This window comes from Cervus elaphus, chromosome 26, assembly GCF_910594005.1.
Source record: "Cervus elaphus chromosome 26, mCerEla1.1, whole genome shotgun sequence".
Lineage (NCBI taxonomy): Eukaryota > Metazoa > Chordata > Mammalia > Artiodactyla > Cervidae > Cervus > Cervus elaphus.
In genome coordinates this window covers 27,451,267-27,477,754 of record NC_057840.1, presented here as the reverse complement: position 1 = coordinate 27,477,754, position 26,488 = coordinate 27,451,267, and the positions used below count along the sequence as shown (strand labels likewise).

General features: G+C 45.9%; 1 protein-coding gene across 3 annotated transcripts in view; it reads right to left on the bottom strand.

Moving 5' to 3' along the window:
* The window catches only part of PHACTR2 (phosphatase and actin regulator 2), a 291,523-nt gene extending 268,263 nt beyond the window's left edge, over positions 1–23,260 (bottom strand). Inside the window, exon 1 of one of the 3 annotated variants that reach the window (XM_043887982.1) lies at positions 22,939–23,260. In XM_043887982.1, the coding sequence (XP_043743917.1) occupies positions 22,939–23,152 (214 nt within the window). In that variant the 5' untranslated portion in view covers positions 23,153–23,260. The remainder of the gene's footprint in view (positions 1–22,938) is intronic. The other 2 variants (XM_043887979.1, XM_043887981.1) reach the window with 2 other exon arrangements.
* Positions 23,261–26,488: the final 3,228 nt, after the last annotated feature.

Here is a 26,488-nt window from a genome sequence, read left to right as displayed (position 1 = left end):
CATTTCTAATACTGATAGAACATCATTTATACCATATAAGGAAGAAGGAGGTGAACAGGAGATTTGAACATGTTGGAGAAAAACACGGTGGATAGCTTTTATTCTCCCTATAATATTGTTATATGTAAATAGAGTCTTTCACATTTTGATTGTACAATGTTTCTCTTCATTCCCTTTCAGTCTGTGGGCACAAATAAAGACTTTGGACATGAGGTCACAAAGAAGATGCCCCTGGGGCAGGAGAGTAGATGGACCTACAGGAGGTTTGGAGGGAGACAATTCCCACTCAGGGTGGGGGGTCTCCTGAAGCTGGAGAGGCTGGACTGGACATGAAGGACCTTCTCCATCCTTTAAGTGTATTTCTAGGAAGGAATGAGAAAAATTAAAGCAGTACCCAGGAAGGGTGCCTCTGGTAGCAATCTACAGACTATGCTCATGGATGGAAGATGGTTTCAGCTCGTTCCATGGATCCTTGGCCTGAACCTTACCTGTTTAAGAACATGGTTGCCTTATATTTCTACTTACAAGGTATCCCCTTTCTGATTCCTTCAGAGTCCAGGCAAAAGAAATGACACGTTTCCAAGGCCAACACAGGGGAGGGGAGGGGAGGAAGGGCAAGGCATTGGTGCCTGCAGCCCTGAGACAAGAGTATCAGGTGGAAGAGGTGGCCAAGATAAAGCAACTAGAATTTCTGAAGGTGATAGGGACAGAGTAAAGGAACAAAGCAGGTGATTGAATAATTAGTCCCACAAGGAGATTGTAAGTAAAGAAAAATGTATGGGAGACCCCTGTAAGTTACAAATCAATCAAGAAAGCAGGTTTGCTTAACCACTAAGCCAAGCAGGCTTTCTCAGCAACAAAACCATGCAACAGAAGCCTGAGACATGCCTCCAAATAATAAAATAATGGTAGCAGGAGACCTATTTCCTGTTCTGTGAGTCCAGTAAGTTAATGATTCCTAGGACACGCTCCTCTGCACACACTAAAAACAAAAATATAAGGAAAAGTTGACATTATACTAAAACCTGAAATGATTTATCATTTTTAGCATATGTTACCACTTTTTCGCTCATTTTTATCGTGCCATGACAGTCCTGACTTGACCATATAGGGACAAGAAAACTCCCTGGCCTGACATGCAGAAGGAACTGACGATGCAAGCATGATGTCTACACAAGGAGGAGGAAGAAGGTGGTCTTCTCCCCCACCCCACTTTCCCTTTGATTATAAAACTGTAGCTCACCACGTGCTCGGAACATGGCATTCTCTTGCCCAGCTGCTTGTAAGTCTCACAAGCATCCTAGTCTAATAAATTGCTTCTAATCTATCACTTTGGAGTAGGAAGTGGCAACCCACTCCAGTATTCTTGTCTGGAGAATCCCATGGATGGGGGAGCCTGGCGGGCTGCAGTCCATGGGGTCACAGGGAGTCGGACACGACTGAGTGACTCACAGACACACACACATACACACACACAGGCAGTTGTATGGAGAAGGAAATGGCAACCCACCCCAGTACTCTTGCCTGGAGAATCCCATGGACTATGGAGCCTGACGGGCTACAGTCTATGGGGTCGCAAAGAGTCAGACACGACTGAGCAACTCACACACACACACACACACACACAATCTATCACTTTGCATCTTTCTGAATTCTTTCTACACTGAGACATGAAGAACTGGAGTTCCTCAAAGCATCCTCCCCAGATGCATTTTTTCCAGTTTCAGAGGAGCTGGAGCAGGCCCTGATAGCCAGGCCAGTTACTGAACATCCAGACCCTGTGCAGTCAGCAGGAACTATCTCACTATCAGGTTGTATCTCCCACTGCCCACCTGCCTCTGACACTTCCATACCCTTCTCTTTCCTCCTCCTCCAATCGCCAACCAAGATGCCCACTCCCACAGACGTGGGAGTGTAAATTATCTGATTACCTGGTGTGATGGCAGCAGTCTAGACTTGGAATCAGAAGACCTGGGTTTGAAGCCACTTGGCATTCACTGGCTGTATGACCCAAGGCTATCTCGCACTTCTCTCATCTGTCAAATGGGTTAAATGAGAGTCAAAGAGAGACTGAAATTATGAGAATCAAATATGTTAACAGTGAACTTCTCTATAATACTGCAGTTATGATGATGATCAAAGTAATTTACACACTGACCAATGTGAATGACCATTAGATGGCCCTGCTCCTTCAGTTCAGGCAGATGTGTCCAACTCTTTGCAGCTCCATGGACTGCAGCACGCCAGGCCCCCCTGTCCATCACCAACTCCCAGAGTTTACTCAAACTCATGTCCATTGAGTCGGTGATGCCATCCAACCAGCTCATCCTTTGTCATTGGCTTCTCCTCCCACCTTCAGTCTTTCCCAGCATCAGGGGCTTTTTCAATGAGTTAGTTCTTTGCATCAGGTGGCCAAAGTACTGGAGTTTCAGCTTCAGCATCAGTGCTTCTAATGAATATTTAGGACTGATTTCCTTTAGGATGGACTGGTTGGATCTCCTTGCAGTCCAAGGGACTCTCAAGAGTCTTCTCCAACACCACAGTTCAAAAGCATCATTTCTTCAGCACTCAGCTTTCCTTATAGTCCAACTCTCACATACATACATGACTACTAGAAAAACCAGCAGCACTGTTTATAATAGCCAGGACATGGAAGCAACCTAGATGCCCATCAGCAGATGAATGGATAAGGAAGCTGTGGTACATATACACCATGGAATATTACTCAGCCATTAAAAAGAATTCATTTGAACCAGTCCTAATGAGATGGATGAAGCTGGAGCCCATTATACAGAGTGAAGTAAGCCAGAAAGATAAAGAACATTACAGCATACTAACACATATATATGGAATTTAGAAAGGTGATAACGATAACCCTATATGCAAAACAGAAAAAGAGACACAGAAATACAGAACAGACTTTTGAACTTTGTGGGAGAATGTGAGGGTGGGATATTTCAAAAGAACAGCATGTATACTATCTATGGTGAAACAGATCACCAGCCCAGGTGGGATGCATGAGACAAGTGCTCCGGCCTGGTGCACTGGGAAGACCCAGAGGAATCGGGTGGAGAGGGAGGTGGGAGGGGGGATCGGGATTGGGAATACATGTAAATCCATGGCTGATTCATATCAATGTATGACAAAACCCACTGGAAAAAAAAAATTATAAAAATAAAAAATAAAAAAAAAAAAAAGAAAAACCAGAGCTTTGACTAGATGGACCTTTGTTGGCAAAGTAATGTCATGTTTATCTTTAAAATGGAAAGTTTGTCAAATCAAATGAATCTCTTATTGGTGCACTCCGCTCAACCAATTCTTCTGGCCCCTTTAAGGGAGTCTGGGGCGAGTCAGCCCTTTCATTCCCACCTTTTTTTAATTTCAAAGACAAACATGGCTTCCAGGATGGAGGAAGACAAGCAAGCATCATTTCCATTAGTTCTTGGCCCACTTTTTTACCTGGCACCTGGGTGCGTTGAAGCTGCCCAGACCAAAAGTCCATACTTAACATTTTGAAATAAATAACTCTAAGGACTAAAGTCTGGGATGACCTGGGATTGGCAGATTGAGTACCTGGTGTCATAAAATTCTGTGTTGAACAATCACAAATCAAAGCTGGGGAATTGGTAATTATCTACAGAGAACAGAAACCTGCCTGAAGTCCTTGAAATCTGTTTCTTCGTTCATTTGTTTCTTACACATCTTGACTTTTCACTGTCACTTCTACTACTAACTTCCATGTAACACTACAAATGGGTCTTCCCAGGTGTCTCAGGGGTAAGGAATTCACCCGCCAAGGAGACACAGGAGATATGCGTTTGATCCCTGGGTCAGGAAGATCCCCTGGAGGAAGAAATGGCAACCCACTTCAGTATTCTTGCCTGGGAAATCCCATGGACAGGAGCCTGGTTGGCTGCAGTCTGTGGGGTTGAAAAGGGTCAGACATGAATAAGCACGCATGTGTGCAACACTACAAACAGGTTAATTAGTAAAATATGTGGTTCCCTTCCTTCCTCCTCCTCTCCTTCCTTTTTTACCCTTTTTCCATGTTTTAGTAATTGTGAAATATCAGCTAAAACATCAGTTTAAAAAAACAATTAAAAAAACCCTCACTAAATGTCAAGTTTTCTAAATTCTTTTGTGCCTGTGATTATATTATGTGACAAGAAACCATCTCGAGGTGATAATTAGATTTTATCTGTGAGTAATGGTGGCAAAATGGGAGTAAGTGGGAGTGTCAACATGTGACAAAAAAAAAAGACAATCCACATGATTAGCTTGGAAAAAAATTACTCAGACAGGTGGCTGGGGTTACTATCTAATCGAGGAAAATTCTGACCCTTCGATGAAGTGGTCAGACATTTTATTTGTCCCTCTATGGCCAGAAATTTAGGAATGTAGATTATAGCAACAGAAAAAGCAGAAAGTAAACTGATAAATGAAATGTACAGTATTTCTGTTGGTGATCATCATGGTAGAGAACAAGACAGACCAGAAAGATACCTCCCACTTCTTTTTTCCCACAAGTTTTCACAGATGGTTATATTAGCTGTTTCCAAACTTACACAGGATCTGGGGCTGGAGGCAATGAAATTTAGCAGCAGTGCTGGTGTTAAAAGTGATAAGGCTTTGGCTCCAAGTAACACCTCTCAATCTGTCCAACAACGACAATAGAAAACTTGCTTCAGGCAGGGTGGTGTCCCACATTTTTATTTGCCCCCAGACAATGTCCTGAATTTCACAGCTGTTCACGGTAACCTGACCTGATTGTACATACCTTCTCTCTGTTTTCCCTCTGGTTAAATGAAGTTATGCAAAGGTGCAGACAAAAGCAAAGCAGGAAGCCTCCCACACTAGAAGTGGAAGATAAGAATCACAGAAGCCGGAATGGCTTTTACTGAAGGGCATTTCAAAGCCAGTGGAGGCATATATGGCATATTTGTAAATCTTCCCAATGTGTGTATAAACATGTACCTTCACACATCAAGACTAGATCTGTTCCTGACCCAGAGATCTGTTCCTGATCCAAACTAAATCTGTTCCTGACATCTGAGAACAAAGTGAAAGCAACCAAATCATAGAAAATACGTATGTCCAATGTATGCAACAGATGAAGGAGTATTACCTGTAATTAGCAAGAGCTAAGAGCTGAGACATAACGTACTAGAAAAACAGGAGGAGGAAACATATAGGAAGATCACAAAGGGGAAAAAAGTACAAATGGCTAGTGATATAAAATATCTGCTAAGTACAGCAGTGATCAGAGTCAGAGGAAAAAAATACAAATGGCTGAAGATATAAAACACCTGCTAAGTATAGCAGTGATCATAGAAATGTAAAACTAAAGACCATCTATCCATCTTTCTGAACCAGGAAGAAGTAGAAAATATGAACAGGCCAATCACAAGCACTGAAATTGAAACTGTGATTTTAAAACTCCCAATAAACAAAAGTCCAGCACCTGATAGCTTCACAGTCTAATTCTATCAGACATTTAGAGAAGAGCTAACACCTATCCTTTCGAAATTGTTCCTAAAAACTGCAGAGGATGGAAAATTTCCAAACTCATTCTATGAGGCCACCATCACCCTGATACTAAAACCAGACAAAGATACCACAAAAAAAGGAAACTACAGACAATCTATCAGTCTTAACACTAGCAAAAGCTAAAAAATGTTGATCGTTTTCAATCCTGGGGAGGGTGTGGGGAAATGGGTGCTCCCACATTCTCCTGGGTGTGTACATTTGTACAAACTTCAGAAGAAAATATAGTAGCAGCTATTAGATTTTAAAGACTGATCACTGTTGATTTGGGCATATTCTCATGGAAATACACCCACATGTTCAGAAAGACATACATGTCCAAGGTTCACTGAACATTGTTTGTAAAATCAAAAACACAGCAGAAAATGCAATGTTTATCAACAGGGAAGTTCTTATCCAAAATATGATAGCGCTAGACTGAAATTTTCTACAAACTTTAAAATGAGAGAAAATCGTATACATTGACACAAAAGAATGTTCAAGAAACTTTTGACTACAAGATACAGTTTGCATAGATTATGCATACATAATCCCAAATTTGTGAAGAAGAAAAAAAATGATTTCTATATATTTGCGTGTATTTCTACAGTAGTAGTCTAAAAGGATACCAGCTAAAAACAGATGAAGTTGAGGGTATGTGAGAGAAAACTACACTTCTTTCATTCATATCTGCATCAAGAATGTATTATGTATTTTAATGATGGAAAACATATAAACTGATTTTACTGAGGCTGGAAAAGTGGAAAACTGTTATTTTGGTACTTCTTCAATCTCAATGTGAATTGCTGGGGTTAGATGAGGACATTCTAAAGGTCATTGATTAGTTCAGCTGCTTTCACATAATGTTAACTTTAGAAGGACTTCCCCAGTGGTTCAGTGGCTAAGACTCCAAGCTCCCAATACAGGGGGCCTGAGTTCAATCCCCAGTCAGGGAACTAGATCCTATGTCCCACATGCCACAAGTTCGTGCTGGAACTAAAGGATCCTGAGTGCCACAACCAATACCCAGTGCAGCCAAATAAATAAACAAATATCCTTTAAAAACACTGACTTTAGAGGGCCCACTAATTTGCTAATTATTCTGTCAACTTAAAAATATTCACAACCTAAAAACTGAGTTATGTTTTATTCGGCAGGAATTTTTAGGACTTCAAGCCTGGGAGGCAGCATTTCAAGTGACCCTGTTCTGAGGAGGTTGTGGGTGGGAAGCGGGGCAGAGGAAGGGGAAGCCGGGTTACACAGATATCTTGCAACAAAGGGCAGATATTCTGAACTCAAAAGATTATTGTCGATTAAAGGAAAACCATGTATCCCAAGTTAAGGCATTTAGTGCTTTTCTACATATGGGCTTCCCTCATAGCTCAGTCAGGAACAAAACCTCCTTCAATGCAGGAGACCCGGGTTTGATTATTGGGTTGTGAAGATCCCCTGGAGAAGGAAATGGCAACCCACTCCAGTATTCTTGCCCGGGAAATCCCATGGACAGAAGGAGCCTGGCAGGCTACAGTCCATGGAGTCAGAGTCGGACACAACTTAGCAACTAAATCATGTATGGGAAGATGCAACAGTCTGGGCTCACTGAAATCGTTCCTTTGATATGTACCCCAGCTCTCTGGGGCCGGTATCCTGATGTCCTCATGTCATTAGTTTCCTCAGGGCTCACCTAGGGAGTGGCCACAGTCTGATGGCTGCTAGATGGCAGATATTTGCTTTCAGAGTTCCCTCCGGGTTTACCAACTCACCATCCAGTGCTGACTGCAATCACTGATGACTGTGGCATTCTTTGTTTACTAATATGGCAGGAAATATTCCATTTATCACCACCCATTAACTAAGGGAGTGGAAAGGAAGAGGCAGACACCCCAGCCCTGTCAGACCTGTGGCCTCACTCTTCATCGGATATTGGTACAAAGCGGCTGTCTCCCCAAGTCCGCTTTCCACATTTACTTCATCAGAGAATATGGAACCCCTCTGCCCAAGTCACCCACTAACTTACCATCTCACTCAGAGAAAAACTGACATCAGTGAAACATTCTATAGAGGCCCATGGCCTGCTATTGCTCTTCCCAACTCACTCTATCCTTCAGGTCTCTTTTCTGTTCCACAGACGCAGAAAATATCCTTACCTCTGAGCCTTCACCCTGTCCATTCCCTCTGCCCCTCAGGTATCTCGCCATCACTTCTCAGAGCTTTCCCCGATGGTGCCTTCTCAGTGAGGCTCATCTTGACTATCATATCTAAGGTTGCAATCTCCACACCTCTATCCTAGTATTCCCTGTCTGTCCCTCTTGCACTTTATTATCACCACCTTTTTTATTTTCCCAAGAGAGTAGATTTTAAAAAAATCTCTTTGGCTACACTGGCCAAATAGTTGCAGCATGTGGGCTTAATTCAAAACACGCAGCAGGCAGGTTCTAGTTCCCTGACCAGGGATCAAACCTACGCTCCCTACATTGAGAGCTTGGAGTCTTAACCACTGGACCACCAGGGAATCCCTATTATCACCTCTATTATTTTTAAATTTATTTCATTTACTGTCTTTCTCTAGTGACAAAGATTTGCTCCATGATCAAACTTTAGCCAGGCCCCTCTGAGCCCTCTTCCTGACTTGGTCTCAACCTTAGCCTACAGATATTTGAAAAAACGCTCACCTAGTTTCTAACAGCTCAAGGATGTCCCTGCTTCCCTAGGATGACCCTAGTCCCCCTTAAAGTGCCTGCCTAAGAAAACTCAAGGCTGCCAAAGAATTTACTATTTGTTCCAACCAATCTGAACATACGGCCCCCTGACATCCAGCCTCTGGTTGGGGGAAGATTCTGAGCAGTAATATTCTAGGTAGTTGGGAAAAGAGTCCAGGATGGTCAGAACTCAACTTCACTTTGTACAGAGGTGACTGGGTATTTTAAAGCAGGGTTCCCTAACCTCCCAGATCTAATGCCTGATGATTTGAGGTGGAGCTGATGTAATAAAAATAGAGATAAAGTGGAACTTCCATAGTGGTAAGTAAGCAATAAGCACCAGCAAACAAGGCTAAATGGGTTTCACGTGCACCAACCCCCCTTTTTCATACTTTTTGTGATTTTTTAAAATTTCCCAACTCTACTAAGCCCCTGCCTACCTCCCGCCTTGCTCCCTCCTCTTCCTTTAAAACTGCAGTCCCTAACCATCTTGGTACCAGAGACTGATTTCATGGAAAACAGATTTTCTATGGACTGAGGTGGGGGTGATGGTTTGGGGATGATTCAAGTGCATTACATTTATTGTTACTTTATTTCTATTATTATTACATCAGCTCCACCTCAGATCATCAGGCCTTAGATCTGGGAGGCTGGGGACCCCTACTTTAAAACACCCAGCCACCTCTGTACAAAGTAAAGTTGAGTTCGGTCCATCCTGAACTCTTTTCCCCACTGCCTAGAATGTCACTGCTCAGAATCTGTATTGGAGAAGGAAATGGAAACCCACTCCAGTGTTCTTGCCTGGAGAATCCCAGGGATGGGGGAGCCTGGTGGGCTGCCATCTACGGGGTCGCACAGAGTCAGACATGACTGAAGCGACTTAGCAGCAGCAGCAGAATCTGTCCTTTCAACTTTAACTAGCACCAGGCTTTGTTTATCTTTAACATTCCCTGCTGCAATATAGCTCCAAGGGCTGGATTTTGTTTTCTGACTGGCACATGGTAAAGACTCAGTAAATACCTGCTGAACATCATTGACGGATCAATAAATGTGCATGGGCTTGAGTCCTGAGGGCACATTTCCAGGTTGGGATAAGCATGTTTAAGCATTTAGATTAAATACAGTGCTCACTTCACTCCTTAAATACCTGGCAAGTGACAGGTGCCTGACTCTCACAGATCATTCCAGTCTTCCTATGCTCCCTACACTTGTCTTGATTTATTGTATTTAATCCTGATAAAGCACCATCTTCTACATGCTTTATATCCTCCATAAATGAACACAACTGAGCACTGAATACCATGCTAATGAGTGATTACTGAAAGGGACCATGTGAAAAGTATTGCTTCATAGGAAGACTTTTACTTTGGGTGGTTATTTCCTCCACGCCCCACCCTTTATTTCCATCTGTGGCCCTGGTTTTGAAACTACCCTTCAACCTAATTCCTCCTGTGCCTCTCTGGGTTTCCATTCCCCCAACTTCAGTGAAAGATGCTTTCACTGTGAATTCCAGTAATTTCCTTCCAATCCAATGAGGTCTTTAAAGTGTTGATTCTTTAGGTTCTCATAGGTCATCTGAATACTCCTAACCTCCCTCACCATACCTTTCTCCCTTATCCTACTCACTGGCTTCTCACCATTTCTAGGTGCCTACAAGTTGTCCCAACTATAATCTATCACTTCCAAAACGTGCTTTATAAGCAATAACTGTAAGTGAGACAGTATGGAGATTACAAGAGTCTAGAACGCAAATGCTGCACTCAAAGAGAAGGGAGACAGTCTATAACTCATGAGAAGTTCGAGTTTATTGCATGCTACTGCTAAGTGCATACTTGTTGCTTTAATTATTTGCTGGGACTTACCTGGTGGTCCAGTGGCTAAGCCTTCGTGCTCCCAATGTAGATGGCCCGGGTTTGATCCCTGATCGGGGAAGCTGATCCTACATGCCGCAACTAAGAATTCTCATGACGCAACTAGAGATCCCATGTACTACAATGAAGGTCGAAGATCTTGTGTGCCACAATTAAGACCCAGCACAGCCAAATAAATAAATAAATGTATCTTGTTAAATATTTGTTGAAAGAAGTGGTTACATAGGAAAATTCAGGCATTATCCAAGGCAATAATAAACTGTCACATGATGGACACCATAAATCAGAGTTCTCTATTATAGCTGTAGCTTCTCCCCACTGTTGCACTTCTTATTTCTAAAGGGTATTTTCTGCGGGATTGTAATATCAACCACTGTTGACAAGCCCAATGTATCTTCTTATCACATCCTCGAATCTGCCTGTTATCCAGCATCCTCATGATTCTCAGAGGCACCACCAACATTCTGATTCTCAGGTGCATCTTAGTACCTGCAGTCTCCTTAGAAGGAGGTTCATTCCCAGCCCATCAGGGCAGAAGTTCCTGAGGCCTCCCTTTCTTCTCAGGTCCATGAGAAGCCTGGTCTAGGAGTCAATAACCTCAGCTCCAGTCCCCTTCAGCCCCTCCCTCTTCTCTAGAAAAGGCATCACAGAGACTGAGAAATGAGGAATGAAAAATACTCCACAGAAGTAAAGCTTTTCAAAAGTATGACCTAAGTGGATGCAGGGATGGGGGTGGGGGGACGGGAGGGCCAATAGGGAGGGGATATGTGTATATATAGAGCTAATTCACTTTGTTTACAGCATTGTATGTAATATACCTCAATTTAAAAAAGAAAGAAAAAAGTATAAAAGAAAAGAAAATATAAAAGCTGAATAGCTTTTACTCTTGTCTTTTCATGTTTGCGGTAATGCCATCTCAAAAACTGGATTTGGGTCTTGAGTATCCAGTGAATAAAGTGTTCTAATGTTAAGTTAAAAAAAAATTCTGGATTAAAGTTTAAAATTCTAGGTCAAAGGGTACACATTTCTAATAATCATTTCACAACACAAACCTCAAACATTATGTTGTACACCTAAAACTAATACAGTGTTATATGAAAATTACATCTCAAAACAGATTCTATCTCCATCTCTTCATCCTACTATCTGAAAACCTGCTAGACACTAGACACAAAAAGCCTTTACAGATAAAATTCCAGGAGCCAATTCACATGGGCAGTCTTCAAGCAAAATATCCTGCATGGGTGGAAGTTCTAAAGGCTCCCTCTCACTAAATCTTTCAGCGTTTCCACCGACTATAAATAATGTATAGTCAGGCTTACCAAACAGGAAAGCCAGACCAGACTTTCAAGCAGCACAGAAGTTTCCATGGATAGAACTGTAAGCTACATTAGTGCTAGAAGGAATCCATCCTTAAAATAGTTGACAAGCTGAATGAAAGCTATCCACAGAGGCTTGCTCCTCAAAGTGAGGTTCATGGACCACCAGCGTCAGCCAAACTTAGAAGTTTATTTTAAAAAACGCAGAAGGTTCATCTCCACCCCGACTGAATTTCAACGAGATCCTCGGTGATTCATAAGGGCAGTAACGTTTGAGAAATTGAATACTGTAACCTTGTCACCTAAGTCAAATGTGGACGCCGGTGATAGCTCTGATGCACTGTAACATCACCCCTTCTAGAAGAAAATGCTTCCCGGCGGGGCTGACTGGGACTCTAACTTGTCATCGTTTGGGGCCTGTCTTTGTTACCTATTGCCTATGGACAGGGCAGCAAGGTGAGGACGGCTGAAAAACCACAGCCTGGGATTAAGAGCTTCCTTGCTGATGCCCAGGGACCAGCTGAAACATATCAAGACACCTCCACCCGCGTCCTCACTAAGAGTTCAATGCAGGTGAGCGCCTGCAAACGTGATCAAGGCACGACCTGGAGCAAAAAGAGTAGCAGGTGAAGGATGTGCGCGTGCGCAGAAGAGAAGGCAGGCGCGGCAGCCACGCCCACAGCGGGAAGCGGGATGGGGGGACTTTCACACACGGGCTGTGATGGACAAGGTAGGTTTTTCAGCTTCGGAAAGTTCAACACACGTTCCTTCTCCTTCTGCAGCTGTCTGGCAGCTGCTGGTGCCTCCAGTGTATTCCCATCTTGCCATCGCCTGAGGCCACCGACATTTTCCAGATCCCAGCCCTCTGGGAATTTGTCAGCTGCCTAAAGAACATCATCCCAGTGAAAAATTACCCACTTTGAGGATCTTAGTTCACTAACCAGGGATTGAATCAGCATCCCCTGCATGGGAAGCATGGATTACCTCTTTACCTCTAGTGCCACCTGGGAAGCCGATATTCCATGATAGGTTATTACAAAATGTTGAGTATATTTTCTTGTACTACACAGTGAATCCTTGTTGCTTATCTATTTTATATATAGTACTTACATCTGTTAATCCCTTATTCCTAATCTGGAAGATTCCAAGTGGTCTCCATCCACCGCACTCTTTCTTCTTTCTGATCTTAACTGGCATTAGCTTTTCTCTGTCGCTTCTCAGAAGCCCAGGAGTTCCTCACCTTGATAGTCTTCTGATACACTGAGGCAACTGTTGGTGGGTTTCCACATTCTAAGCATCTCTAATCTAAGAACCACCCTCTCTATACCTATAAGAGTGCATCCCACATGATGGATACAGCTAGTGATGCAAATGACTACCTGGCCCAGGCTGGGCATTTGAAATTGGGGTCCAGGGACATCAAGGAGTCTCTGCTCTACCTGAAGACAAGTGAACGTAGACACTCTGAGGAGACCTGTGCTCCTAACAGCAGAGGAATCTGGTATGAGAGGATGCATGGATGGATGGAGGCATGAATGGACAGAAAGATTATAGATAGACTGATTGATAGATATGGCCCTAGAAAGAAAAAGTGATGGAAAGATAGAGAAACAGTGCCCTTCTTGGCCACAGGCAACTTATCAGCTGCTGGTTCTAGGTCTTCACAACACACAGCTCTGTTTATTGGTTTTGAACAGCTCCGGCATCCTTATACAAACAGAAACTCTCTTCCTTCAAACAAGGGAGTCTCTATTACTGGCTATGGAAAATTGTTCATTTTGAGCAAATCCTTGCTGTCACTTAATAACCCTCTCATTCATGTCTTACTGAATCTCTCCCACAAATGTCACATTGTCTTCTTTACTTCCTCAGCCTCAGAGTCACTACATCAATGGTCCAAACTGACCTACTTGGTCAGCACATATGACCTCGCAGGAAGTATTACTATAAAGTCATACAAATGACTTAGATATCCATATGATTGTTATTCCCACCAAAATAATCATACTGGGAAACTATAAATGTATTCCCACAATGTGGTCAATACCCCAGCCATTTCTGGAATGTCTCTTCAAATCTTCCTTACTGACAGTAAATCTATGTCTCATGATTTTTAGAAACAGCTACAATTGTGCTATAATCGGGGCAAGTGGATAAAATGAAGGATCGAACATTTTAATCACAAAGTTTGTTTTCCCCAATAGAATCCTAATTGAAATAAGCATATCTTCCATAATCGGAATAAGCAGATGACAATTCTAAAAGACAATACACATGTGAAGACACACATGCTATGTGCTATTACATTTATTAAATATAAATCACATTCTTTGTCATCATCACATCTTTCTGTACCCTTCATCCAGAGGAGAGAAATCTAAGATTTATAAAGCCCAGTAGGTTGGAGAAGAGGGGTTTAATGAATGTTTGTTACTGATGTTTAGGTTTCTTAATTATTATCTAATTTAAATGAGACCTGTAAAAAAAATAGATGCCATTCAGGTAGGTAAAAATATACATGAAGGCAAATGATTACAGACCAACCCTAACTGCCTGAATCATGGCCATAAATTATATGTCACATACTTAAAATATGTGAGCTGCCAATCAAAACTGAAGCATCGTACCAATGATATTCCTGCCCTGGTCATAGCCCTGAGCTCTGGAGATAGATAATGCATTTTTCTTCAAGTCACAAGTTTCTTCCTGTTGTGAGGGATAAGCCATAGCTACTTTTTCTCAAGCTTTCACAGAGGCATCGAGAAACTGCTAAGTAAGGGATATAAATGTCAAGTTTTAGCCAATAGGTCACACAGTGAGCTAGATCTCAGAAACCCTTCTAAGGGCAAGCCATGCAACCCACTTCTCTGTGCAAATTTCAGCTAGTGTGATCAAAGATAATGAGTCACCGGTAGAGGATTTCAAAAACACTAAAACTGCTTCAGGGTTTTCTTCTTGAGCTTTGCTGTAACTGAAACTACACTTGTACTTTGAGACAAGACAGGGGTATGGGGCATGAATTCAACACATGACTCCAAGATTGAGTAGTTTTAGGCTAAAAGATCGCGCCTCGGTAATGAAAACTGAAGCGCGCTTGTCTGAAAATACTGGATCCAAGAATCCCATTAGAGTGAATTCAAATGTGTTGTTTATACTAGAAACATGAAGTGTTGGGTAGACCTTAAAATAGACAACTGCTTGAGGCTTGAAAATGATCTTTTGATAGAAATAGATGGGTATTCTGATGATCTTGCTCAGAATAGTATTTTATAGAGTAAATCGTGACTGGATTTCTTCCCTGGTGGTAGAGGGTACATATGAGTCATTTTCTTTGAGGGGCGATGGCTGTGCCGCTAGGTCTGATGCGGTAAGGACAAGCGTGTGAGCTTTGAAGTCATCAAAATGTATCAGTTCTACCTGCCGGACTTGGGTGGATTGCTCCATTTTTCTGAAACCAGTTTCGTTATTTAAAACGTGGCGCTGAGGGACTTCCCCGGTGGTCCAGCGGTTAGGACTCCTCGCTGCACTGCATGGGGCACAGGTTCAATCCCTGGTTGGGGAGCTAGGATCCTGCATATCATGTGGGGCAGCAAAAAAAAAAAAAAAATGGAGCTGATACATAGCGATGTCACAGGGTGGCTATAAAGACGAAACGTGATAGCGTGTGTAAATAATGCAGGACTGGTTTTGCCTGAGCGTTCACTTCCTTCTCAGCCCTCCTGCCCACACTTTTGCATGCAACCCCCTGCAGGGAGGCTGCAGAATCTGGCTTACTTGGGCTCCATCAGCACCAGCCCACGGCGGGACTGACATTCACCATCTCCCTCTCACAAGCTACTTCTATGAAGATGTTGTGAAGCGAGGTTTGCACAATACTCCCAAGGAAATGCTCCATGTCTCACTAACTGCTCTTCGAAAACACTCTGGTTGCAGAAAGCAACACAATACTGTAAAGCAATTATCCTCCAATTAAAAATAAATAAAAAGAACACTCCAGTTAGAGTTTTTGTGTGCGTGTTCTAAACCTTAGAGAATCATTACTTCTATCCAACTTTCCATTCATTTTTTTTAAAATCAGTTTGCCTAGTTTTTTGATTTACAACTTCATGTTAAAAGGACTGACTTTTACGGACTTCTCTGGCAGTGCAGTGGTTAAGACTCTGCACTTCCAATGCAAGGGGTTCAGGTTCGATCCCTGCTTGGGGAACTAAGATCCCACATGATGCGTGACTTTTAGGGACTACATGCATTAAGTCTATAAATATTTAGTAAGCACCTACTGTATACCAGGCCCCATACCTGGCACTGACAATGAAAAAAATCAATAAAACATAGTTTGTTTTCAGCGCTGTTACAGCACGAGGAAGGATGCGCCGTTAACGCACCACAGTAAGTCCTGTGATGGACGCGGGCCCGAGGTGCCACCATTACACGGCACTTAAAGTTCAAAAGCACCTTCACAGTGTCAGCCTCCCATGAACCCTATGAGCTGGGTGTCACCATTACTAATCGTTTCCAGGTCAGATATAAGGAAGCCCAGGGGAAGCAGGGGAAGTAAGCTGACCAAGATCACACAGATAATAACCGTGATTCTGGGTCTCAAATCTCAGCTAGCTGTGTTTTCCCCACCACTGTCCCTCAGAGTCCATGTCAGCATATACTCCAAACACGCCCCCTACTGAGCCCGCAAATGCCTTACAAATGTCACCAGAACTGTGTTCCCCAGGAAGCATTCAGACACAGGAAGCTCTTGTGCTCTAGACTTGGCCCAGACCCTAATCTCCCTTCTCTCCCCCAGGACCCTACTGAGAGCCGAAGGAACTGCTGTTTTCTGATGATGCCGGCTTCTCTCAGGCGTTGGGGCTTTTTCTCTACTCTTTCCTCTCCCCAAATACTCCTCCTCTAGTCCACCCAGCTCCACCTTCCTGTTCCTTCTCTTGCCTGGAGACAGTACAAGTTTCACCTCCTTCAGGAAGCCCTTCCTGATTACCCTCCTTCAAGCCATTTCAAATAGCTGAGTCTTCTACGTTCTCCCCAAGGCCCACAAGAGGCACAAGTCATAGCTCAGACTATTTGGCACTGTAGTCAGCAGTTCATTTGACTGTCTTCCCCTTCACTTTTCCTCAGGGATGTCTTTGCAGCCTCTGTGTTTAGCCCACTAGCTGTTTGTTGACTAAATGAATGAAGGAAAAAAAATCAAGCTATGCCCCCTCACCTAGCGTCCTCCCTGCAGTGGCTGGGCTCAAAACAAATCCACAGCTTTGCCAGCAGTCTCAGAGCTACCACTGAACTACTGATGCCCACCAGAGCTTCCCCAGGTTAGGGATAATTCACTCTGTGTGCCTCCTCTGAAAACAAGAACAACAGACATGAAATCACCAGTCATGCTTTGAGCACAGACATGGCTGGTAACAATGCCTTAGACCACTGGACCTGCTGCTGTCTCTAGCTGGCCACAACCTTTCTGCTTTCGATTTTATTCCTCAAATTGCAGAGCCCATATCTGCTCACCTGTGTGAACCCAGAGCCTAGAACAGTGATGGCACACAGCAGCCTTTGCCTCAGGAAATATTTGAATGAATGAATGAATGAAATATTGAATGAAGCAAGGAAACTGCCCTGGCTTGGTTCTTCCTAAGCGACCTTGATGGCACTATGTCATCACTTCACCCTTCAGGCCACCACTGGCTCGAGGTTGCGTGGATGTTGGATCAAGACAGACAATGGCTCCATGAGCTCTGTGTGACCTATGACCTATGACTTCAGACAGTGGATCTTTTCTAGAGAATCTGAACTAAAAAATATGAAGAAAATTTTCCAGGTAAACATACAGATGAGAGCTAAGAGGAAGCAAAGTTTAAGTTGCGGGAGGGGAGGTAGAAGCCACGACATGAGGTTTGTGGAACTGGACGGATGAGGAAGCACCCGTGAGGAGAACCTGTTCAGATTAGGAAGCAGAGAGGCTGAGAGAAGCTGAGTGTCAGGGAGACCCTGCCATCCTGAGGAGGCGCTAGAAGAGAAAGAGGAACTGGTCACAGGGCCGTTCCTGACAGCTCTTCTCTGGTCTCAGCTTCAGGTCTAGTGCAACCAGACTTAACAGGCATGTTCTTACCTAACAGGTGAGAATGAGTTTTAGTGTTTCAGCCACTGCTACAGGCTAACAGGTGATGCTGAGTTCTAAAATGTGCTAGCCTTGGGTACAGGCCCATCTCAGCTTAGAGGGTGTCTTTGTGAGCACTGGATAAAGGCGCCCATTTGGGGATAACCAGTAGTCAGCTCCTGGTGAGATGAGAAGCCTGTCGTCCTTGCACAAAGAAAAAGGTTCCCTTCCTGGGGGCAGTGGGGGCACGCAGGTCTGCCCCGGGACCACACAGCTTGGCGAGGCCAGGCCACAGGCTGGGTCTTGTCTGCCCCGCCCTTCCCGGAAGGATGACTTTACTCTCCAGGGAGAAGGCAAGGACAGAAATTGTACCCAGAGCCAAATGGTCTCTGTTTGGTAAAAGAAACCACTTTGAGTTATGTGAATGGCAAGTGAGCCGGCATCCACTGTCCACTGTGATGGGGCCGAAGAGTCCCCTTGGGATACCGCCCCCTCCCCCCGCCCCTCGAGCATGGCATTATGCTTTGGAAAACAATGGCTGAGCATGCAAACACCAACTGGAAGAGTTAGAACCTCAGAGGGCAGTGGGAGGCACTCTGGGGGCACCGGCCAGGTGTGAATAACAAGGACTTCTCCCCCAGTGGGACAGCTGACCATCGACTGCAGAACCCATCTTGGATAGCAGCAGCCCATGGCAGTGGCCGTAGGTACGGGTGCAGGGAACATCCAGGTTGGCTAGATTTCTCGCTCCACTCCTCACTGAACATGCCAGGGATAAAAGACTTAAGAGAAAAGACACTGGATCTGCCATCTTCCCAGGCGGTGCTAGTGGTAAAGAAGTCACCTGCCAATGCAGGAGACGTGAGAGACGCGGCTTCGATCCCTGGGTCGGGAAGATCCCCTGGAGGAGTGCATGGCAACCCACTCCAGTACTCTTGCCTGGAAAATTCCATGGACAGAGGTGTCTGGGGAGCTACGGCCCATTAGGGTCACAAAGAGTCGGACACAATTGAAACGACTTAGCACACATGCACATACACCTGTATACACCAGGACGTAGGGATGCCAGAGGAATGAATCAGGTACTGCAAGAGATGAGACTGTGTCTGGACACCAAGCTGATAAAGTGGTCCATCTGCTCATCTCTCCCTTTTTGAAGTGGCTCAAATGTTCTTTGTTCTGTGTAGCCCTACATGCAAGACTAAAAGTCATCACTTGCAGACCAAACACCAAGACCAAGTACCAAATACCTCTTGGTACTCCTACAGCCTGATGGGCACAGTGCCTGGCACACAGTAGGTCCACAGTCAGCACTGGCTAAGAGCTTACAATAGGAATAAGCCCTGGGCTGTGTTCTAAGGTTCTTTACTTACTAATTATTGGGCTTATCAGAAAAGAACATCAGAACCCACTGAATATATTAAAAGTTTCCAATGCAGAAGAAGATTGACCTAAAAATTAAAAGAACATCTGTCCATATACCATGAAACCCTTGTTTGGGCATTTTTAAAAATGGATAAAACACCACTTTATTTACAAATTATAATTTACAATTATACTAGATTTTTAAAATGCAAAACTTTTGTTGAATTCCAGAACTGTGAGTTCAAAACCATAAAGCAAAAACAATCTGTTTTCTTAACCTCAATAAAAGGACTGATGTATCAATTCCAGTGTTACTTCAGTTATATTCTTTAAGTGTACTTATTTGAAAATATATGGCTTTCTTCACACATTTTGTGTGGATTTTAAAATTGAAAACTAGAGTTTTTGCTGACAAAGCACATGCATCTTTATCATGTGAAAAATCAACTGTTCCAATCACAAGTTAAGTAAAAGCCACTGAAGCTTGGACAGAAATCCAGTAATAAAGCACAAACAAACAAAGTGGATTCTCTTGTGATATCTCCACGGAGTCAACAGAGGGAAAGCGCAGAGCTGGTCTTTTTAAAATGTTGTTTGTATTGGACTGTCTCTTATCGGCATGGTAGGAAAATTTTCGAGTTTCAAGTTTTTATTGTTGTTTCGTGGAGAGAAAAGCAGGAGAAAGCAGGGCTGGGAGGTGGGGTGACAGACAGGGTAGGCAGGATGGCTGGTAATGACAGAGTGAGGTTCTTCTCTGACAGCCCTTGAAGGACACTTTGCAGTCTTCCCCTCCCTGCCCTCCTCGGCCCCTCCCAGCCACACACCGCTGCAAAGTCCCCACCCGCTCAACACTCTACCAAGGACTCACCCCGGCAGTTCCCTCGTTATGAGAAATGAACCCTTAGGAATAACTTACTGACAATTAGCAGGAGGAGAAAGGGACAACAGAGGATGAGATGGCTGGATGGCATCACCAACACGATGGACATGAGTTTGAGTAGGCTCCGGGAGTTGGTGATGGACAGGGAGGCCTGGCGTGCTGCAGTCCATGGGGTCACAAAGAGTCAGACAAGACTGAGCGACTGAACTGAACTGAGCTGAGATCAAGACAGGGACTTCCCTGGTGGTCCAGGGGTTAAATGCAGGGGTCACAGGTTTGATCCCTGGTTGCAGAACTGAGATCCCATATGCCACACGGTGTGGCCAAAAAAAAAAGAAAGGTAGTAAGAAAAGCCCCCTGGAAGGGGGCAGCAGCAAAGGAGAATACTGGTAAGATATTAAACCAAATTCTTCCACCTTACGCTCGCCCTGGCCAAGCCCTTGTCACAGTATCACATGGCAGCAAGCCATACTGATATACAGGCCATAGGTTCTTCTCAGACCCTGCCACACACTAGAATCGCCTGATGCCAATTAAATCAGAATCCCCAGAGCTGGGACACAGCCATAAATTGTTCTGTTGTGATTTTGCTCGTGGTTCTGCTTTCTTAACTTTCCAAGGGACTCCTAGGTGTAACCAACTTTGTGGCAGAGAGAAATGCTTCTCAAATATTAGGTCTCCTCTAACAACCTGGGGACCTTATGAAATGCAGATTGAGGTTAAGGATATCTGGGGTGGGGTCCAAGATCCTGAGATGAGGCCCATGCTGCTGGTCTGGGGCTGGCTCCTTTCAGGCCACATGTGATCTCACATGGGACACTGACCACTTGTGCGCCTACGACTTCTGGGGGAGGGCCTCGAATTTGGGCTGCCCTCCCTCGGGTCAAGGGGTGTTATCACAAGGGGTTGTAACCTTCCTATTGCGCCTCTAAGACAAGTCAGTTATCAGCTCTGTCATCTAACTGATTCTCCATCCATCTAGCCTGGCTGTATGTGTCAGTGAGGGACCAACTCATTCATTTTGTCTCTGACTCTTAAGAAATGCAGGGAACTCCTCATTGTGTTTAGCCTATTCTTAAAGAAATTCAAGGCTCAGTGCTGAAGATGAAATTCACACAGAAGCTCACTCTTTCACACCATGGGTCAGCTTCCTGGGGACCTGGGGATGAAGCAGCTGAAATCTGTCACTTCCTAATATCCTTTAAAAGCATATAGAATGTGTAGAGCTCTTGGAGACAAGATAATTTTATAACTTGAAGTCCACAGTTCACACGATGGGCACTTTGCACGCTCATATTTAAAAGGTTCTTGTTTTGTTGTTTTTAGTTGCTAAGTCATGTCCAACTCTTTTGGGATCCCATGGACTGTAGCCTGCTAGGCTCCTCTGTTCATGGGATTTTCCAGGCAAGAAAACTGGAGTGAGTTGCCATTTCCTTCTCCAGGGGATCTTCCTGACCCAGGAATTGAACCTGAGTCTCCTGCATTGCAGGCGGATTCGTTACCACTGAGCCACCTGGCAAGCCCCAAAAGGTTTTTACTGCCTCTTTGCTGCATAGGCCTTGATTTCCATCTATGAAAATGAAAAATGGTGATACACACGATGCTTATTTTATCTGCAGTCACCAACTGGACGCATTTTCAGTTTCCTCTTTACAGTCATCTGAACAGTTAATCTTTGTTCAAAAGAAAAAATCAATCAAGATTATCCAGGAGTCAAGTTCAGTCTGGCCAAGACATAAAAACCAGGAGGAAAAACACATTCAGCTCAATACTTTCCACAACATGAATTTGGCAGAAGACCCTTTACAACACATCCCATAACCTACATCCCACCAGTTGAATTTAAGAATTCTGACTGGCTTTATCCAAGGTGATCTGCAAAGTCAGATCAACAACACTTTTCATGTTTTCTACCTATACACATGGTAGGGCAAAAACGATAATACAAGAATAAAAAGGAGCGGTGGAATGGAAAACAGAGGTAGGTGGCCCATGGCATGGAGTCAGGAACATGAAAATGTGCCTTTGCTGAAGGGGAAACTAGGTTTCAGCTAGGAGTCAGGTTGCCTTAGCCCTTCAAGGCCTACCTACCCATCCCGGCCAACCCCCACCCCCTCCGCCCCCACTCAAGCACCGAGCCTGTGGGGGAACCTTGGGGAAGGTAGTGTATAAGATCTGTCTGTCGCTGCACCATTGGTAGTTTTAGCATCAGTCCTCCCAAGATTGCAAACCAGAAAACAATCTGTAGAAACTTAACAAGTCTGGTGGACTTTCAGAAACCGTTCTGCAGTTCTTAGGATAATGCTTTGTTGCAAAGCATTTTAAAAATTATTAATTATTTAATCCCCCTAACCTCCGCATGTGGCAGTTCCACACTCTGATGCCCACTTTAAATACCGAGATATGAGAGATGAGGTTAAGTCATCTGCCCCACGTTACACACAGCTCGGCCCTCAGCCGGGTTCTGCCCGGCCGGTGCCCGGAGATGCCCCCCAAGCCGGCGGGCCGGGCTTACCGCAGAGATGCCCACTCCAGGCTTGGTCAAACGGTGAAGGATCAATGACCCAACAGCACGACCAAACTCTGACCACACCTGCGGGGGCGTTTATACCCCGGGTCCTCTGACCAGCAACTCCCCAAAGAAGGCTTTATTTCAGAAGCATGAGCAGTTGGAAGGGTTTTCAAGACTTGCATGTTAACCGTAACATGTTAGCCGTCCCCCACCCCCCAAGTGAGAGGACCGCACCCTTCCGAGGGACCAAAGTCGCCCTGAAGACCGAGAGAAGGTTCCTCTTCCTGATGGACAAGCCTAAGAACCAGAGTCGCCGGTGCTCCCGGGCGCCGCACCGCAGCCGAGCCCGCGGGAGGGAGCGCTCCGCATCGCGGCGGGTGCACCTCGCCCCGGAGAAACACGCGACCACCCCGCGCACCGGCCGAAGCCGGGTTGGAGCATCTCTCTCCGAGGGTACCGGAGAGGGGCAGCGACAGAAGGTGGGGAGGGGGTTGGGGACGGGACCGCTGGGAGGGTGAGGGGTTCAGCTTCGCCCAGCCCCGACCCCCCAGTCCCCTCCTCCCCTCCAGCCGCCAGTGCCCGCGGACGCCCCGGGCTGGCCGTGTCCCCATCGCAGCCACCTGCCCGCGCCGGCCCTCCGCCGGCCCCCGGCGCCCGAGCGGCCCTCACCTGATCCGGAGATGTGGACGCGGAGCGGGCGGCCCCGACTCGAGCACGACGACAGGTCGCTCTGCGAGCGGCCGCGCGGGCTCGGGTCCCCCGGCAGCCTGCGCAGGGCGGGCGCCGGCGGCCCGGCGGGCGTCTCGGGCTCGGGCACCTCGGCCGCCGCCTGCCCGGCCGACTCTCCCGGGGGCTCCGCGGGGCTCCTGCCCGCCTCGGCCATCGGCTCCCGGCGGCCCGGAGCGCGGGGTGGGGCCGGCGCCGCGGACCGCGCTGCCCGGCGTGCGGCGACCCCGAGGCAGCGACAAGGGCGGGGAAGGCTGGACGCCGGGCGCGGAGAAGCTGGTGGGGAGGGCGGGAGGAGGAAGAGGACAGAAAAGTTTGCACAGGAAGGAGCCGCCTACAGCCGGCTCTCGCTCCCGCGGGCGAAAGCCGCAGGGCTCGGAGCTGGGCCGCTCTCAGTGCCCGCGAACCTGCCCGCTGCTCCACCCCCTGGGCCGGGGCACGGCCCTTTGCAGATTGGCGGCAGGAGGGTCCCCTCCGGTCATACCCAGCTCGCAGGCCTGAGATGAGTGGAGCCAGGGCGTCAGGAGCTGGGGATGCAAGGTCAAGGTTAACAAGACTATTTTCATGGGGAGGGACCGGGGCGGTGGGCCGGGGTTGCAAGGAATGCCAAGCACACACACTTGAGCGCCCTGTGATGGAATCGAAAGGCTCATACCCAGTTGAAGGATGCCAAACTGCCAAACTGCAGCACCAAAAGGCACTGGACTTGTTGGTGGGCTCGTGACCCATCCTGGAGACCCTTAAGTCAAGGCCACAGACCTCCCCTCTCACCCCTTGCCCTCGAAGCCCTCTCTGCCTCCCACCTTTGCCCACATTCCTGGGTTTCTGTCTCCTGGGTAGACCCGTAGGTCATGTTTGAAAGGCCAGGCTTCCAAACAACCGAGTGAATGAATGAATGCCTACTGGAAGTCTGCCTCAAAGCTTTGCAGTGGAAAGACGGGTCTCCCAGCTGCTGTCGACTGGAAATCAGAGTTACCTCCGTGCCTTGTAGGATTGTGCGAGACGGGCAATGGAGATCTTGCTGATTCAGCTGGTGACTTCACAACCTAAGCTTTATCAGTTTTATGATTATGCTCCCACGTTGTGACTTGCCCAGAGCCAGACCCAGCTGTCGCCATTCTTGAAAGCTCATGGCAAGGGGCGAAGTTCCCTGGGTTCACTTATGGGCCAGAGTGAGGCAGCAGGCAGAGAAGGAGACGGGGGAGGGGAGGAAGAGTTAACACAGTTAACATTTATTGGCACCCACACCCATATGCCAAGTGCCTTGTCAGACACTTTGCACATATGATACCTTTTAGTTAAAAAAAAACAACTCAGGCACAGGTGGTGAGAGAAAGGGGGGGTCCAAAGTGAGGGGTGCAAGCTAGAGAGGTACATTAATACCCACAAAGGGCTTTGTAGTGACTCGGTCATAATAATAACAGCAGCTTGCCCTTAATAATTTGAAAGGGTTTTCACCTATAATTCTCAGAGCAACTCGGGGAAGGGCATGATTATCCCAGTGTTGCTGTGAGAACTCTCCAAAAACAGGTCCATTTCCACAAAGTCAGCCATGCTTGTCTGTCCTGCTCTAAATATCTCCTATTTCCCCACCTCCTTAAATTTACACAGCTTCAAGTGTTATTGCCTCGATGGATACCTTGTGTAGTTTAGAACAGAAAAAAAGATGCCTGTGCTTTAGTGCACCAACATGCGGTGTTTCAGCAGATAGGTCTTTTGGTGGGATTGAAAGGGCCGTGGGAAGGATTTGCCACTTTCCCCTGTAAATGACATTAGATTACGAAGCTATTCCTTATCATCGTTTGCTGTCCTACATATGGTCTTACCAGTGATGCTGTCTGTATCCCGCTGGTCCACTTTCTCTGGTTAGCTCCCCTTGCCAGCTGCTTTTCTTCTGGGGCACATCAGCCTCTTTCCTTGTACTTGGGTCTCACCCCACTGGATTCTCCCCTTCGCTCACAGTATGGGCGCCCTCACCGTCCTTCCAGGCCTCCTGCTTCTCCCTTTCAGGTTTATCCTGTGTGTCATCCCTTTTGATGCTAAATAAATGAATTACTGAATATCCCAGAGGGCTTCCCTAGTGGCACATTAGCACTTCCCTAGTGGCACAAAGAATCTGCCTGCCAATGCAGGAGATGCGTGTTTGATCCCTGGATTGGGAAGATCCCCTGGAGAAGAAAATGACAACTCACTTCAGCATTCTTGCCTGGGAAATCCCATGGACAGGAGCCTGGAGGGCTACAGTCCATGGGGTCGCAAGAGAGTCAGACGCAACTTAGCGACCAAACAGCAACAACAGAATATTCCAGAACACATGAAGTCTTCCCTTGTTCATTAGTCAGCAGTTAATCATTTCAACTTTCACTTAGTCAGTATGTGTTGAAGTGTTTCTCGAGGGCCAGACACTGGGCCAGGCACCACTATGCTTCTAGAAATAGTAGCATCTACTTGCTAGTCCCTGTTCTTCCAGTCCCCCTTCCCCATCCTCATTCCATCACCATCTACAGTGTGACTTCTGCCCACGCTGTTTGCATGAGCTTCTTTGGGCACCATAGCTTTTGAGCACTTAGTTACTGAATGGACTGGGGACCTCTCAGGTCTGACCCCTGCTGCAACTCTTGACACTCTGGACCACTTGTTCCTGATTCTGTGTCCCTAGGTTCTGGGACACTTATCTCGCCTTTCTGTCTCCCTGCTGCCCTCCTCTCAGGATCTCTTTTTTCTGTCTGTTCTTACCCAGTGCTCCCCAGGGGTCCAGCATCAGCTCTTTTCTTTTCACACCTGACATATTTTTTCCTGGGAAACCTTACCTTTAGCTTTAACTGCCAAGAGACACCTTGCAAGTCTCTTCCTCAGTCTAGACTGGTTTCCTGATCTCTAGATCCCAGTACCCAAGAGGGCTTGTCTTCTTGGAGTTTCCTTGACACTGAGCAATCTTTGTGCCCAGAGCTGAATTCTCCCTCCTCCATGAATGTGTCTGCTCTGTCCCTTCTCCATCTAAAGTAAATCTCTCTAGGGTTTCCAGCCTGCTTTCACTGCCATGTCTTCAGCTTGAAACTTCATCTTCTCCTTCCCTTTAATGGAAGAGACTCTGCCTCTAGGCTCACTTTCTTCCACTCTGCTCTCTTTCTCATTTCTAGAATGATCTTTCCAACATGCTCACAAGACTTTGCTGCTGCCCCATTTACATCCCTTCAACGCAAGTATCCATGCCACGTGTTCAAGCGTCTGCTCCTCCAAGTGGTGTATCAGGGCTTCTACATTCTGCCATTGCGCCTCGCATCCTGCTCTCTAGTGTCCAGACCTAATGAAGCTCCCTGTTCCTCTTCTAACAGTAACTCTGCACCCCCGTTTCCTCTGCCTGTAGCATCATCCCCCACCTGCCCTAACTTTGTCCCACTCACGTACCATCACTCATCTTTGGAGCCTCAGGTCAAGTGTCTCTCCATCCACGAAGCTTTCCTGATACCGCCCTGAACTCAGAGCCAGGCAA